Here is a 13,538-nt window from a genome sequence, read left to right on the forward strand (position 1 = left end):
AGGTCAAGTGGTACTTGGAGTTAACAAGGAACAAGGAATGAGGGTGGTGACATCAGACTGCCAATAGAAGAAGTAGCAGGTAACTGAGGTTAAGAATAAAATAAAAATAACATTTTTCTTTGAATTTGCATGTATTATTTTTTAAAATGGTCAGTGAGCTTGTTAGGACATAAACACTTCACTGATTTGTTGGACCTAACTACTTAATAAAGAGAGTTATTAGTATTTCTTTGGCCTAGAGGAACCATAAAAATAAAAACACTGAAACAGTAAAAACATCTTGAAATAAATATGTGTGGGAGCTGCTTCCCTAAGATGAGGTTCGAAGTCTTTTGTACAATGTGCACAGGGCTTCATGACCTGACTCTCCGACTGACTTCTCTGGCCTGTGTGCTAACATTTGTTTTTTTCTGTCACCTCTGCTAAATTATTTACAGGTCCCAGAATGTGTCTTTTCCTCTCTGGACAGTCTGTCAAAACATATATGTGCACGCTTATGCACAAGCACATGCAGACACCCCTACTTAAAAATCTCTTCTTGAAAGCCTCTTTTAATCTTGCAAGACCAACTTTAGAGCACCTTCTTTGCATTAAGCTCTATTTTATACTTTGTTGTGTTTTTTTTTTTTTTTCCCAGCATGTTACATAGTAAGGGTCAACTGGACTGTTTCTGATCTTTTCCCATCTACACCACTATATTCACATAGGGCAAAGATCATTAATGCTTTGGTGTCATCCAAGACTAACAAGGAGCCTGCACATAGTAGGGACTCAATAATTAATGCAAAGGTGTTCTTTTCTTTCCATGAAGTCAGACAATCCCAAATTAACCTGCTGAACAGTGGCTTTGATATCATTTTATTCACTTTTTAGAACCCACCCCCCTCCATCAATGTCAAATAAAACGTTTGTCACACTAGAGTCACAGAGAGGCTGTCACAAGCTCTCAGGGATGGAGGCTACACCTTACTGGCCTTCTGAATCACAAACCTGCAATTTGCAGAAAAGCAAAATTGCAAAAATTACAACACACACACACACACACACACACTCATGCACACACCCCACCCTGAAATGCTGCTGATTGTTGTGAAGGTGCTTGGGTGAGAAACCATCCCTGGGGGACCAATGTCCCCTGAGCAATGCACATCAAAGACAACCTGGTGAACACCATGTGGCAGGAATTGGAAGATGAGATGTCGCAGACTGCTCCCATCACCTGGGCTGATTAATAAATTAGAAGCTTGAAAATTCTGGGACGTGAAGTGTATGCATAAATCAATGCACATCACTATTTTAAAGACAGCTTGCTGGAATACTGGCCTCTGGATTCCTGCCACATGTGCCTCAGGGCATCAGAACCCTTCCTCTCCCTGGTCCTCTTTATCTAGCTTCCTGGTATGAAGTAACCTTTGGTCTAAGAAGGAAGCAAATGCTGATTCCATAGGTACCTGTGCTTCACAAAATACAGGCCAACCATCCCCCATGTTGGAGGTCCCAGCAAGACTCCTCGGACTCCCCATTCCTGAATTTCCAGGGGTTGATACTATAGATATTGTATTGTATCTACTAGTTCTCAAGCCCTGGTACTGTGAGGAATACTATTGTATAGTCTTTTTTTAACCTTGGAATAACCTTGGCATGTATTCCCATTTTGCTATGGAAAAAAGTGAGACTCAACGAATTTAAACCATGTGCTTAAGATTTCATGGATGGGAAGTGGAAGATCTAGGATTCAAATCAAGGTCTGTCTCCCTCTAAATGTTGGTGAAGCTGTAGTGAGCATCTCGGGTTGACCTAATCTTAAGATCCAGACTTGTAAGTGCCTGTCTCCATTCAGGTGAGCAGGGATGAGTTAAGGCAGACATAAAGGGTGGAATTCAAAACATTTCTCCAAGAGTCTGAGAATCTACTAATGAGACACAGTAATTCTTCTGCCCAAAAGGATGATCTTGAGAGATAAAGAAATTGCCTGGAGGAAGAAGCTTGGGCATTCGGGTTTCTTTCATTGGAGACACAAAGGTATCCAGCAGCTATAGAACTCTACATAAAAGAATGCATCCTGCCCAGGGTGCCTAGTGTGGAATTGGGGCAGGTAAGTGCACATGCAGCACAGAAAGAGGGAGCTGTCTGCGTGGTGGGTCTGTAGCCTGCCTTGGTGGCACTGAGTGGTCCTTGGGAGTTAATGAACTCCTCCATTGCCCTGATCTACCTGCCTGCTCCACCTCTCTCTCTCTCTCTCTCTGAATTAACTGTGTCTTCCTAACCCTTCTCTCTTCCTCCCTTTCACCAGCTGCTCACTTGCAGCCAGAGCAAGAGTACATCAGTCCGCACTGGCCTCCTGCTTCAAGCCCTTCACTGTTTTCTGGATACCCACAGCAAGGCGCAGGTTCCAACCTGCTTACTCTAAGTTCAGAGCAAACGTTGTTCATCAAATGGAGCACAATGTTCCTCTGAGCCAAAATGTGACCGCCACAGTGTCTGTGCTTTTCAAACTGCAGAGCCCCATTATAGAGGATGACATCTATTTCGTTGGTAGGCACCAGCACTTTAAAAATAAATGTATCAGAAAGGAATAGATTACATCTGTGTGGAACAGAAGAGAAAATATTTACAACGCATCACTTGCGGTAAGGTTCGGTTTCTGTAAATTTGCATTTCAATCATATGTTTTTATCTACCTCTCTGGCCATGTTTATTGGAAGTAAACTGTATTTCTTTGCATGGGTTAAGGTCAGGAAATGCAACAACAGCAACAAAACACTGCTATAAATAACTCTCTAGCAATACCCTGCTAATTATCTAGAGTTTGAAATCAACTTGCCATCTCAAATTCATTTCCCTGTTGGCTTCAAGTTGCTCTTCCTCCTCATGTCCTACCTTCAGTACCACTCAATACCACTCAAAAAAAAAAAAAAAAAAAAAAAACCACATGATGCATGAGGACCTACAGAACCAGCCTCGCTCCTGCCTCCCTGCCTGGGCGGGTGCATCTTCCTCTGCATGAGATGATGTTCTCCTCCCTGCCCGCTATGGAACCCTACTCCTCCTTGAAGACTGCATTCAGCACCTCTTTCTGTAGATGCTTTCCCAGAGTGCTCTTTCCCAGCTAGCCTCCCCACTCCCCTCTTTGCCACCGCAATGCAAGGGAAGCTCCGCTCCTCTACAGGAACATAGCATCCCCTGGCACCTTTCAATCGGGGAACTCAGCATATGGCACTGTGGTGATCTGTCTGTCAATCAGTCCCCCAGCCCCCAGCCCATGAGCTTCCCGAGGGCAGAAGTCAAAGCTCTCCTCTCTCATGCCCAGGAGACAGTGCAGGACCTGACCAGCAGGAGTTTAGAGATCAGCAAAGATTTTTCAAATATAAATGAGGGAAGTGGCAGGTGGTCCAGAGGAGACTCCATCCCCTCTTTCTTTCTAACCTAAGGTTTGGAGCCTGGAGTCTAAAACCCTAGGGGCGTGTCTCCATCTCTCCTCTGAATCTCCCCAGTCACAGCAGTGGCCATCTTTGGTATCAGGTTAAAGACACTGTGTGTCATCGCCAGAGGGTGAGCAAGCAGGTCCATTTTTTTAGACACTGCCCCTGACTATAACTGGACAATTGCTGTGCGGAGATTGCAGCAAATGATGGTTTGCCACTCTCAGAAGCCAGGTGAACAGTGGCACAGAGCAAAGAGGTAAAATTCTGCAACGATACTGATTTGGCAGCAATAAAACTATCATTCCTGGAATTGGAAGATCAGTTTTAAGCAGTCAACACTGAAGATTATTTTTGAAAGTGGCCTAGGAGAAGTTCGCCTGTTATCCTTGTCTACTCTAATCTATTCAGGGAGCCTTTGATCAGGAATTTGGATTCAGTGAGAGATGGGGTGGGGGTGGGGGCAGGGGAGCCTGCTGCCAACCTCTAAGTGGTTGAAATTGACAAATATGAACATGGAACATCGTCCCATTTTCATCTTCTTTTGAGCCAACTGGACACACTCTAAAAGGAAAGAAAGTGTCTGTTAATATACTTGGTCTAAGCTGTTTTTTAGTGACCTAAGAACTGATGATAGAGCCTCAAAGTTTTACTTCCTAAAGAGGGTGTAGTCAGAGTAGAAACCCATCAGAATTTCCATAAGAGTTCAGACATTTCAACTGCACCACATCTGAGCCCATGTCTACAATCATTGCGGCAGAGAGCTGTTCTGTTCACCATAGCATCTTTAACAGCACCCCTGACTCCTAGCATCTACCCGTAGGTACCAGTAGCATCACCCACCACTATTACCAGCTAGACACCAAAAATGTCCTCAGCCATTGCCAAGTGTGTGTGTGTGTGTGTGTGTGTGTGTGTGTGTGTGTGTGTCACCTCAGATAACAATCATTGTTCCAGCTCATGTCTCTCCTAGACCAATTCAGTCTAAATACTGGGGAAGATTCCTGCATTGGTATTTTTTGAGTTCTGCACATGATTATAATGTCCAACCGCTGGTTTGCTGGTGAAACCCATGTCTTTTTTAATTTTTTTACCTTTATTTATTTATCTTTATGTGGTGCTGAGAATCGAACCCAGGGCCTCATATAAGCTAGGCTTATCTAACTCCTCAGCTATGACCCTGTCCTCTGTTGAAGTTCCCATATTTATATCACAGGGTGGAATCCAAATTTATTAATATAAATGAAAGAGGGAATATATATATATATATATATATATATATATATATATATATATATATATATATAATTTGTGATAGCAAAACTGAAGCTACTGATTCTGTGTTTTTCAATCATAAACCAGAAGGTAGATTTAAACCAAAGTCCTCCAAACAAAAGCTCCACGGGATTATTGGTTTCCTCTGCTAGGTGCCAGGTACCCAAACTGAAGGAGCTTCCCTTTCAGAGTGCTTTGACACGGGCTGGAATCCAAAGAGGTGACACTCAAGCTGTCGACGCTGGCAAGGCCAGCCATCCCTCAGGTCTGCTGAGCAGAAGGTTGCATGGTCAAAGAGGTTTGGTCAAATGCTGCTACATAATTTAACAGTAATAAAATCCCTGTGGTAAGGAGGCCCCTGTAACACTGTGTCCATTTCCCATATGTATCTTTACATCATTTCAGAGGCAGCAGGGTATGGTGGAGGATACAGGCTCTGGATTCAAAGTTGCCTGGGAGCGGGTCCTGTACCTCAAATTAATCCTTTTACCTTGTACAAGTTATGTCCATGGAGATAAGAGCAAAATCCACTGCACAGGAGGATTGTCAATATCAGTTGGAATAATGTCTATAACTGGTATAGTGCAATGCTAGGCACTTAAGATTCCATGTGATCAATTATTATTATTGTTACTTATTTGACTATGAGGGTCCCTTTTACTTTCAGAAAAACACTTTTAATATCATTTTGAACTGGAGATCCATGTAATATATGTTATGAAATGCTGATCTACATTAATTTTAGACACACAGATAGAATGTAGTCCTTCTACAATATGATGTTAAGATTTGATCTGGAACCAAGAGGCTGGAGATCTCTGTCAAGTTCAACCACAAGTCTCCACAGTGGGGTAATAGTAGGCTTCTCTCTCAGCCCACTGCTCTCTGAGTTCCTTGAAGGCAGGTTTGTGCCTGTTTAATATGTTACGGACTCCCCAGTGAACAGCATCTGGCAGAGCAAGGTGTCCCACGTATAATCTTGAGAGAACCACATCTCATTTAACTTAATAGGACCTTCTACCCATCCAGGCCCATTCATTTATCCAAACAGTGTTAATTCAAAACCTACAATAGATGTTCTTGTTAAATACATGAAGGAATATCAAGACAGAACATTAGAATGGTGATTCACACAACTCTGAAATAAATATGCAAGACAGCTGGGCAATTAGACTCGGTCTACCAAGATTCGATTTATACTTGACTTTCAGATACATATTTTGAGCTCAAAGTGATTGCAACATAAGCCACAAATCCCTTGTGCTGCAACCTGCAGGGAAAACCACTCCATGTGAAACCACTTCTTGTGGCGAACTGACCATCTTTATCATTGTCTCCCCATTGTCTCCCCGCTGCCCTGACTGACTCTCCAAATCCAAAGCCTACAAATGGAACCATAGCCCTCCTATTAAAGCCGCCTTTGAAGTAGCTACTAAATTTACAGAAATTACTGATAATCTCAAAGCCAGGAAAACACTAACAAAAAATCAAACAAACAAACAAACAAAAGACAGTAGGGGCCAGGTGTGGTGGCACACACCTGTAATCCCAGCAGCTCAGGAGGCTGAGGCAGGAGGATCCCAAGTTCAAAGCCAGCCTCAGCAAAAGCGAGATGCTAAGCAACTCAGTGAGACCCTGTCTCTAAAACAATTTTTAAAAATACAAAATAGGGTTGGGGATGTGGCTCAGTGTTCCTGTACTCCTGAGTTCAATCACTGGTACAAAAAAAAAAAAGGCAGTAGGAATACAGGAAACACCTTCAGACAAAACTAACTTTTAAATTATCACGATACAAAAAGAAACAATTTCTACAAACGCACTCTGCTCCTGGAATGGAGGTGGGAACTCATCTGTATGAAGCTTTTACAAAATCCCGAGCCCTATATACTCAATATGTTATTTCTCACCAAATCTTCCCCGAGTATTTATTATCATCACCAATTTATAGATGAGAAAAATGAGTCTCAGAGAGGAGGCAACTTGCCCATAGTCAAAGTAAATATTTGATAATAAATGAAATAATTAAAATTACAGAAAGTCATGAGAAAATGATAAAAGCTCGAGGGGAACCACCCTAAAAGCTTACTTCTGAATCCAGCTTTGGCACTTCCCAACTGTGTGAGGTGAGCAAAGTACTTCCTCCCTTAGTGCCTTAGTAATCTCATTCATAAAATGAGAAAATAATCGTATTTTCCTGACAGAATGGCTGAACTCAAATGAAAATATTTTCCAAGCAAAAAGAAATGTAAATTTTACAGTGTTGTCACACAAACTGTATGTCCCCTGACCTGACAGGTATGACAGACATTGTTATCCCTGACCACAGAAGGGAAAACTGTATCTGCGGGTTTTTTCCTATAGATGGAGTGACACGTCTTTGCTTGTCCACCCTCCCGGTCCTTCACTCCCAACTCTGAGCTCAGTAGAGGAGGGGGTATAAGCTGTGTGAGTGGGTGTGTGTTGTGTGTGTGGCTGTGTATACTTTACTGTCTACTTTGGGTCATCTCTGTATCACCAAATCATAGCACAGTCAGTGGCGTACAATTGGTCTTAAATTCTAAAGTGATGAATGTATAACTAAATTAATGCTGCTTGAATGAACTAACCAGAATGATAAAGCTAAAAGGAGACTTCAAATCAAACAGAGCCTGGTTCTCCAGACTCCAAACCCACAGTCCATTCTGCTGGGATATGCCCGATTTTAAAATGACAACATTTCACAGAATCATGGAGTTTCAGGGATGTGAAAGACCTTGGAGACTACCTCAGTTAGCTCTTCCACTTTGCCAATGAAGACACAGAGGCTCAAAGAAGTCCTGTTACTCCAAAATCATGCAGAAAGGAGGCAGGTGAGCTGGACTAGTGACCAGGCTCTCTGACTTCAGGGCAAAGGGTGTGGTCACTGCACCATGGCAGATTCATGGGGGGCGGGGGGGGGGAGCCAACTCTCTTAGCTTCCCTGAGCATTTCTCAGCTCATGCTGTCCTTAGCCTCTGTTAGCTCAAGCCTTTCTTAGCTCAAGCTAAAATGAGAAAATAATCAAGTGACAGTGTGTGAACCCCATGTACCCAATCCACTGCATGTGCTCATGGTGTTGCCTGGCTTGTGAGACAACGTTAGAGGAAGCTTCTGCTGGGATTCAGTTGGAAAGGCTCCCTCATCACCACGGTCACCAGCACTCTGAACTAAAACCAGAGAGAGCACCTGGAAGGAAAAGGATGACCTTCACCTACATTAGTGAGCACGGGAGTCATCCTTCCCTGCTTTCAAGTCACTCTGGGCTCCAGGCTGGCTTCTGGGGCAGAAGGAACTGACTCAAACTTGAGGTCCAGGGCATCTTGGGAGACCTGGCTCTGGCACCTGGCAGTATGGCAGCCTGATAAGAAGACCTTTCTTTAATGAAGCAATGCCAACTTTCTAATGTTTGCATCCATGTCAGCATACAGAAAGACAGCTGCACTGGAGAATGCTTTGGTGTTTCAACAAAGCAGCAACCAGGGAGGAAAAAGTATCATTCGACAACTGTCCCCAGGAGCACATCCTAGTTGGGGTTGCTCTGGCCTTCGCCTGGGTGAGCATTGGTCTCTGGGTACTCATTTGCATGTGTTCCCTGTGCAGATACGACAAGAGCCCCACCTAATCCTTCAACATTATAAGGCCCAAATCTTTGTTTGTGGCATTCATTATTTCCCAGTTTCTTGCACATTTTCCTTCGTAGCACTTACTGTGTACGTAAATGCGTGAGTGCATGTGCACACATATGCTTGATTAATGTCAGTCTCTTCTATGAGAGAAGGGGCCATGTTTATTTTACTCATCATTGGATCATTTGCTCTAAATACAGTGCTGGGCCTAGAACTGGTGCTTCATAATTATTTGAGGATTAAATAAAGGAAGGAAAGAATAACTAGATGACCAAAGGTCTGACTTCTGGGTCGAACTCCATCATTTAATTACCCACGTGACCTTCGTTAAATCTTAGACTTAATTTCAGAGCCAAAAAGGATCTTAGAAACGAGCTCATTGAATGATTGCAAATTTAGTTTAAACCATGGAATCCAACATAAAGCATATGAAAAAATTAAAAGCAAAAGCAGATGCCAATCGTTTCTTTATAAAGGAAGATAAAAGCTGGCAATTCTGTCTGAAGGGCCCCTTTGCCCCTGTCCCCACACTACAGCAGTTTCTATGGCTACTTTATTCAATCCTCAGCATTTCAAATAGCACAGGTTGAAAAGCACTGATCTACATCAACCATGTCATGGGATAAATGAGGAAAGTGGGATTTAGGAAAGGAAGGGCCTTGCCTAATGTCACAAGACCAGTACACAGAGACCTGGCATTAGCATTCAGAGGTCTCAACTCCCAACCTCCATTAGCCACCTTTCACCTCTCAACATCTCCAAAACTACCTTCAAAATGTTGACAAGGCCATTGTAATAAAGGATATTTGGAGTCACCCTTTCCGAGCTCGGAAACGCTCTGCATGTGGAAGCCATACAGATGTGTTTGGGAGGGGAGTGAACATCCAGCAGAGTGTTTAAAGGACTTTGGAGTCAGGTAGACAAGTATTTATAACCAAGCTCCACTCTTTACTGGATGGATGAATATAGCAATACACCCAACCTCCCCAAGTCCTGGCTTTCCATCCGTAAAATGACAAGGCATGCCGGCATGTGGTGGCGCACACTACAATCCCAGTGACTCAGAAGGCTGAGGCAAGAGGAATAGAAGTTTGAGGTCAGCCTGGGTAGCTTAGCAAGACCCTGTCCCAAAACTAAAAGATAAAAAGAGCTAAGGCTGAAGCTCACTGGTACAGTATTCCCAGGTTCAATTCCCAGTATCGCAAAAGAAAAAACAAGAAATAAAAGAAGAAGACAGGAAGACAAGGCGCTATCCACATGGTAGAGGATGTTGTGAGGACCGAATATTCTCCTTTCCTGGAACATTATAAGTGCTCAATAAAAGGATGCTATCAAGCCTCTGTGCATGGCAACACTTAAGGTACGTATTTAAGAATGTGTTGGTCCAACAGCAACAACAATTTATATTGATCATCTAACAGAGGCAATATCTGTCCTTATAATACTGCACTATAACCAATATGATGTCATATCATGCCTACGCATCCTCAGACCCACTCATACCCTCAGTGTCTAGCAAAGAGACAAGAAGACCACATTTTCTCAGACACTTTAGTAAATAAGAAATGGATCCCAGCAGTTCTGGTCTGGTCACTAGTGTAGTGATTGACTTATTCTGTTTCCAGCCCAGACCGTAACTTCTCTTGACTACCTGACTTTCCTAAAGTCACTCATCAAATCATCTTTAAAATGCAAATATAAACTCTAGTCATCTGAACCTGAAAATGTCCTGGAGAGGCTCAAACAGACAAGAAGGACATCCATAAAACCAAGAAGATGTTACTTCTTGACAAAATACAAAGAGTGAAATATCGGGATCTCTGCTTCATTGGTCCCCCCAAATCCAACATCTCAAACCCACATCCTTCTCTCCAGTATCGGGAATTTCTGAGATTGATGTGTCCTCTTGAGCAATGGGAACCCATATTTGGTTTATGCATAAACACAAACAGTAGTGTCCACACTCTGCCAGAGACTACTTAAGGATCCAAAATGGAAATTAAGTAGATAACTACTGTTCTTGGGTAATTTGGGGAGAGTTATCCCAAGGGAAACTGAATCATCATTATATATTTAAAATTGTGACTTTCTTCTCTGTTGAGGAAAGAAATGCCCCTCTATTTTTCACCCTTGCACATTTTCCCCCTTTTCTTGTCCAACATTCATTCTCCTGTCCGTTCCTCCATTTCATAATGCCCAGAGAGATAAGTCTCTCTCCCACATAACTCTCTGATTATACTGACCAGCCTCCAAGAAGGCACACAGAAAGCTCATGTGAACTCTCACATAAACAGGACCATTGTGAGACCTCAGTCACTTGTGGGCCCATTTTCAGAGGAGGATTTGAATATTCAGTATAGTATCATATGCAGCTGGCAGAGATTTCATGAATCCCTCACTCCCAGTGCATAATACCACAAAATATGCCAGGAAGACAGGCCTACTCTTCATACCAACTGAGAAGCCTGTAGACCTGAATCCAGGCCTTGTTAGCTGTAGGCCAGTGTTCTCTCTTGCACCATGCTTTCCAGCTCCTGTATTCTAACGAGCCCAGAAATGTTAGGGTTTGCCCTTTCTTCCTTGACATTAACTCAAAGCTCCAGAGAATTTTTGCACTAATTCAAGTCCACACTATTTATTGTGTGCTTATAATAACAATGGCAGAGTAAAAATCACCCTGGGGACACAGATTGAATGAATCCTACATACACACACACACACACACACACACACACACACATTTGTTTCAAAGAGTTTCCAGTTAGGTGAAAAACAAAAGAATACATGGAGATTCCAAATAGTTTGTAATACAAGAATACACTCTCATTGCAAATGGTAATATAGTTAAGTAGGAGTAAGTATAGAGAGCAGTGAATAGATCAAGGAGACCATGAGTAAGTAGAATGTGGAAAACCTAAGAGTTTCAAAGAAGAAAGGACTTGGGGCTATTAGCTATTGGGGCTCAGAAACAGTACCTCAAAGCATGGCGTTATTCATGCTGAATGTTCCAAACTAACTAAGAGCCAAAGTCTCTATGTTCTTCCCCTGCCCTCCTGGTTCTGGTCTCTCTTTCTCCCCCAAAGAACAAGGTGGGGCTTTCACTGAAGTTCCCTCAAGCTCCTACAGATGCATTCTCCCCCCAAAGAATTCAATGTTCATGAATCCCTTCCCCAGGAATCTCATCAACCAGGGAGATGAACTCATAGGACAGGAGACACAGGCCCAGACAGATTTTATCACAAGCTATCACTTCTTGTTCTAATGAGCTGCTCTGAGAGATGACTTTTATTACCAGAGAGACTTTATCTGAACAACCAGACAATGATGTTCTCCATCATTTCTTCCCCTCACCCTCTCATAACTTTCTTTGCTACCACTCCTCAGAAACCCCAGTCCCCTACTTCTTTCTGCAGCTCGGGATGCTAAACAGATGTCAATCATGTGGCCCTTCTTCATGTCTCTTATTTTATAGGGCTCCCACATATGCATACCCATAATGTAAACACCTTTCCTCTTCCTAATCTATCTACTGTCAATTTGTGATGTAGCTTCCTCACATACTGAACCTTCAGAGGGTAGAGAAAACTTTTTCTCTCTTGTAGAGAGCTAAGGCTTTGAGTAGGATTCCAATAAGCCAAGACCCAGTTCATACCTTCTGGAAGAAAGGTTTGTTCACTGGGTGTCTACTTGTTTTCCCCAAATGCACGGATATATTAGAGTAGGCTCTTAGATTCCCTAGCAGCATTTGTAAAACAAGGCTATCTATGCCTCCCGTGGTTGAGAATCATCTTAACGATGGATGCAGACAGAAGTAGGGTTTGAATCCCAGTCCTACCACCTATTTGACTTTGTGACTTTAGACACATTATTTAACCTGGGTGAGGTTCAGTTACATAAGATGAAAAGTAGAGAAAACTACCAAAATCTACATTAGATAATTATTAGAAATTGTAAATGAAATAATAAATAGTAAGTATTAAGCACCATGCCCAGCACACAAGTACTGGATAAATATTAGGTATCTGATATTTTGATCATCTCCTTGTCATTGTCAATTTTTTTTTTCTTTTTTACTTTTCAAAATGAAATACAGCCTGTAAAAGGGACAAGATCTCTTGACTCGGACACTTATCCAGCAGCAAGGGTGTGGCAGGGCCTGACCCCACAAAGCCCAACAGAAAGGAAAGGGGAGGGTTCTTTCAGCCTCCGTCATACCTGTATATTTTATATCTGGTTGTAAATCCTTGTCGGTGTCTTTCCACAAAGGATAGGTAGCTCCTGGAGTGGTGGAAAGGCCCCCTGTCTGAAATAAGCCAATCAAATTCCTTGGAGACATGTTGGTCTGTCCCAGCTGGTTCCTGGTGGGAGGGCTGCACTGAGATACGGCCCCATACAAACAGGAAGTAGAGGAGCTCAACAAACCTCCAGTTCATGCTTTTCTGCCGGCCTTTTTCCTCTCATTCTTGCTCCATTCTCTGGAGTCCTGTAGAGAACAAAATCAAAAGGAGAGAAAGGAGGGAAGAAGCGGAGGAGGAGGAGAGGAAAGTCGGGGGAAGACAAGAGAGAAGAAAAAAGTTAACACATCTTCACCACGATGATCCCTTCCATTAGCAGAATGCATTAAAGTTTACGCAGGTCAGTATGGTTTGTGCCTAAAGCCATACACTCTATGGAGATCTGGGCTCCCAACCCTGCTTTGTTTGGCTGTTCACATGTTGTAAACCCCTTAGTCTCTTATGAAGGCACTGTCCTCATGTGTCACACTGAGGATGTGTTGAAAGAATAGGTGAAAGGAATTAATGCAGGAACAAAGTCTCCTATGCTCGGTAAGAGACACAGACACAGAACCTGAGCTTCTGTCTCAACCTCCATCTTCACAACCTGCTGTGCATATCACAGAGACTCAATAAACAAGAGTTCCTTTCTCCTCTCCTCTCACACAGATGTATTCACACAGATGAGTGTTTTGCTTTTGCATGATCAGATGTATGCACCAAATTTCATGGTAGGTTATCCTCATGCCTATCTGGGCTGGATACCTTGGAGATGAGTTCATGGAGCTTGTTGGGGTAGCTTCTATACAGCTCAGTGTAGTGTCTCCCAGACTCCAAGGAAATTTGGGATCAAAGAACTGGTGGTGCCTCTAAGCCTCAGTGTTCCCAGCATTCAGAGGGCATTTGAAGGGGAAACTAAAGGA

General features: G+C 42.8%; 1 protein-coding gene across 1 annotated transcript in view; it reads right to left on the reverse strand.

Annotated features, from left to right (window-relative positions):
• Brinp1 (BMP/retinoic acid inducible neural specific 1) overlaps positions 1-12,774 on the reverse strand; it is a 119,834-nt gene extending 107,060 nt beyond the window's left edge. Inside the window, exon 1 of the mRNA XM_026408649.2 lies at positions 12,557-12,774. Within this exon, the coding sequence (XP_026264434.1) occupies positions 12,557-12,774 (218 nt within the window). The remainder of the gene's footprint in view (positions 1-12,556) is intronic.
• Positions 12,775-13,538: the final 764 nt, after the last annotated feature.

Source organism: Urocitellus parryii, chromosome 4 (assembly GCF_045843805.1).
Source record: "Urocitellus parryii isolate mUroPar1 chromosome 4, mUroPar1.hap1, whole genome shotgun sequence".
Lineage (NCBI taxonomy): Eukaryota > Metazoa > Chordata > Mammalia > Rodentia > Sciuridae > Urocitellus > Urocitellus parryii.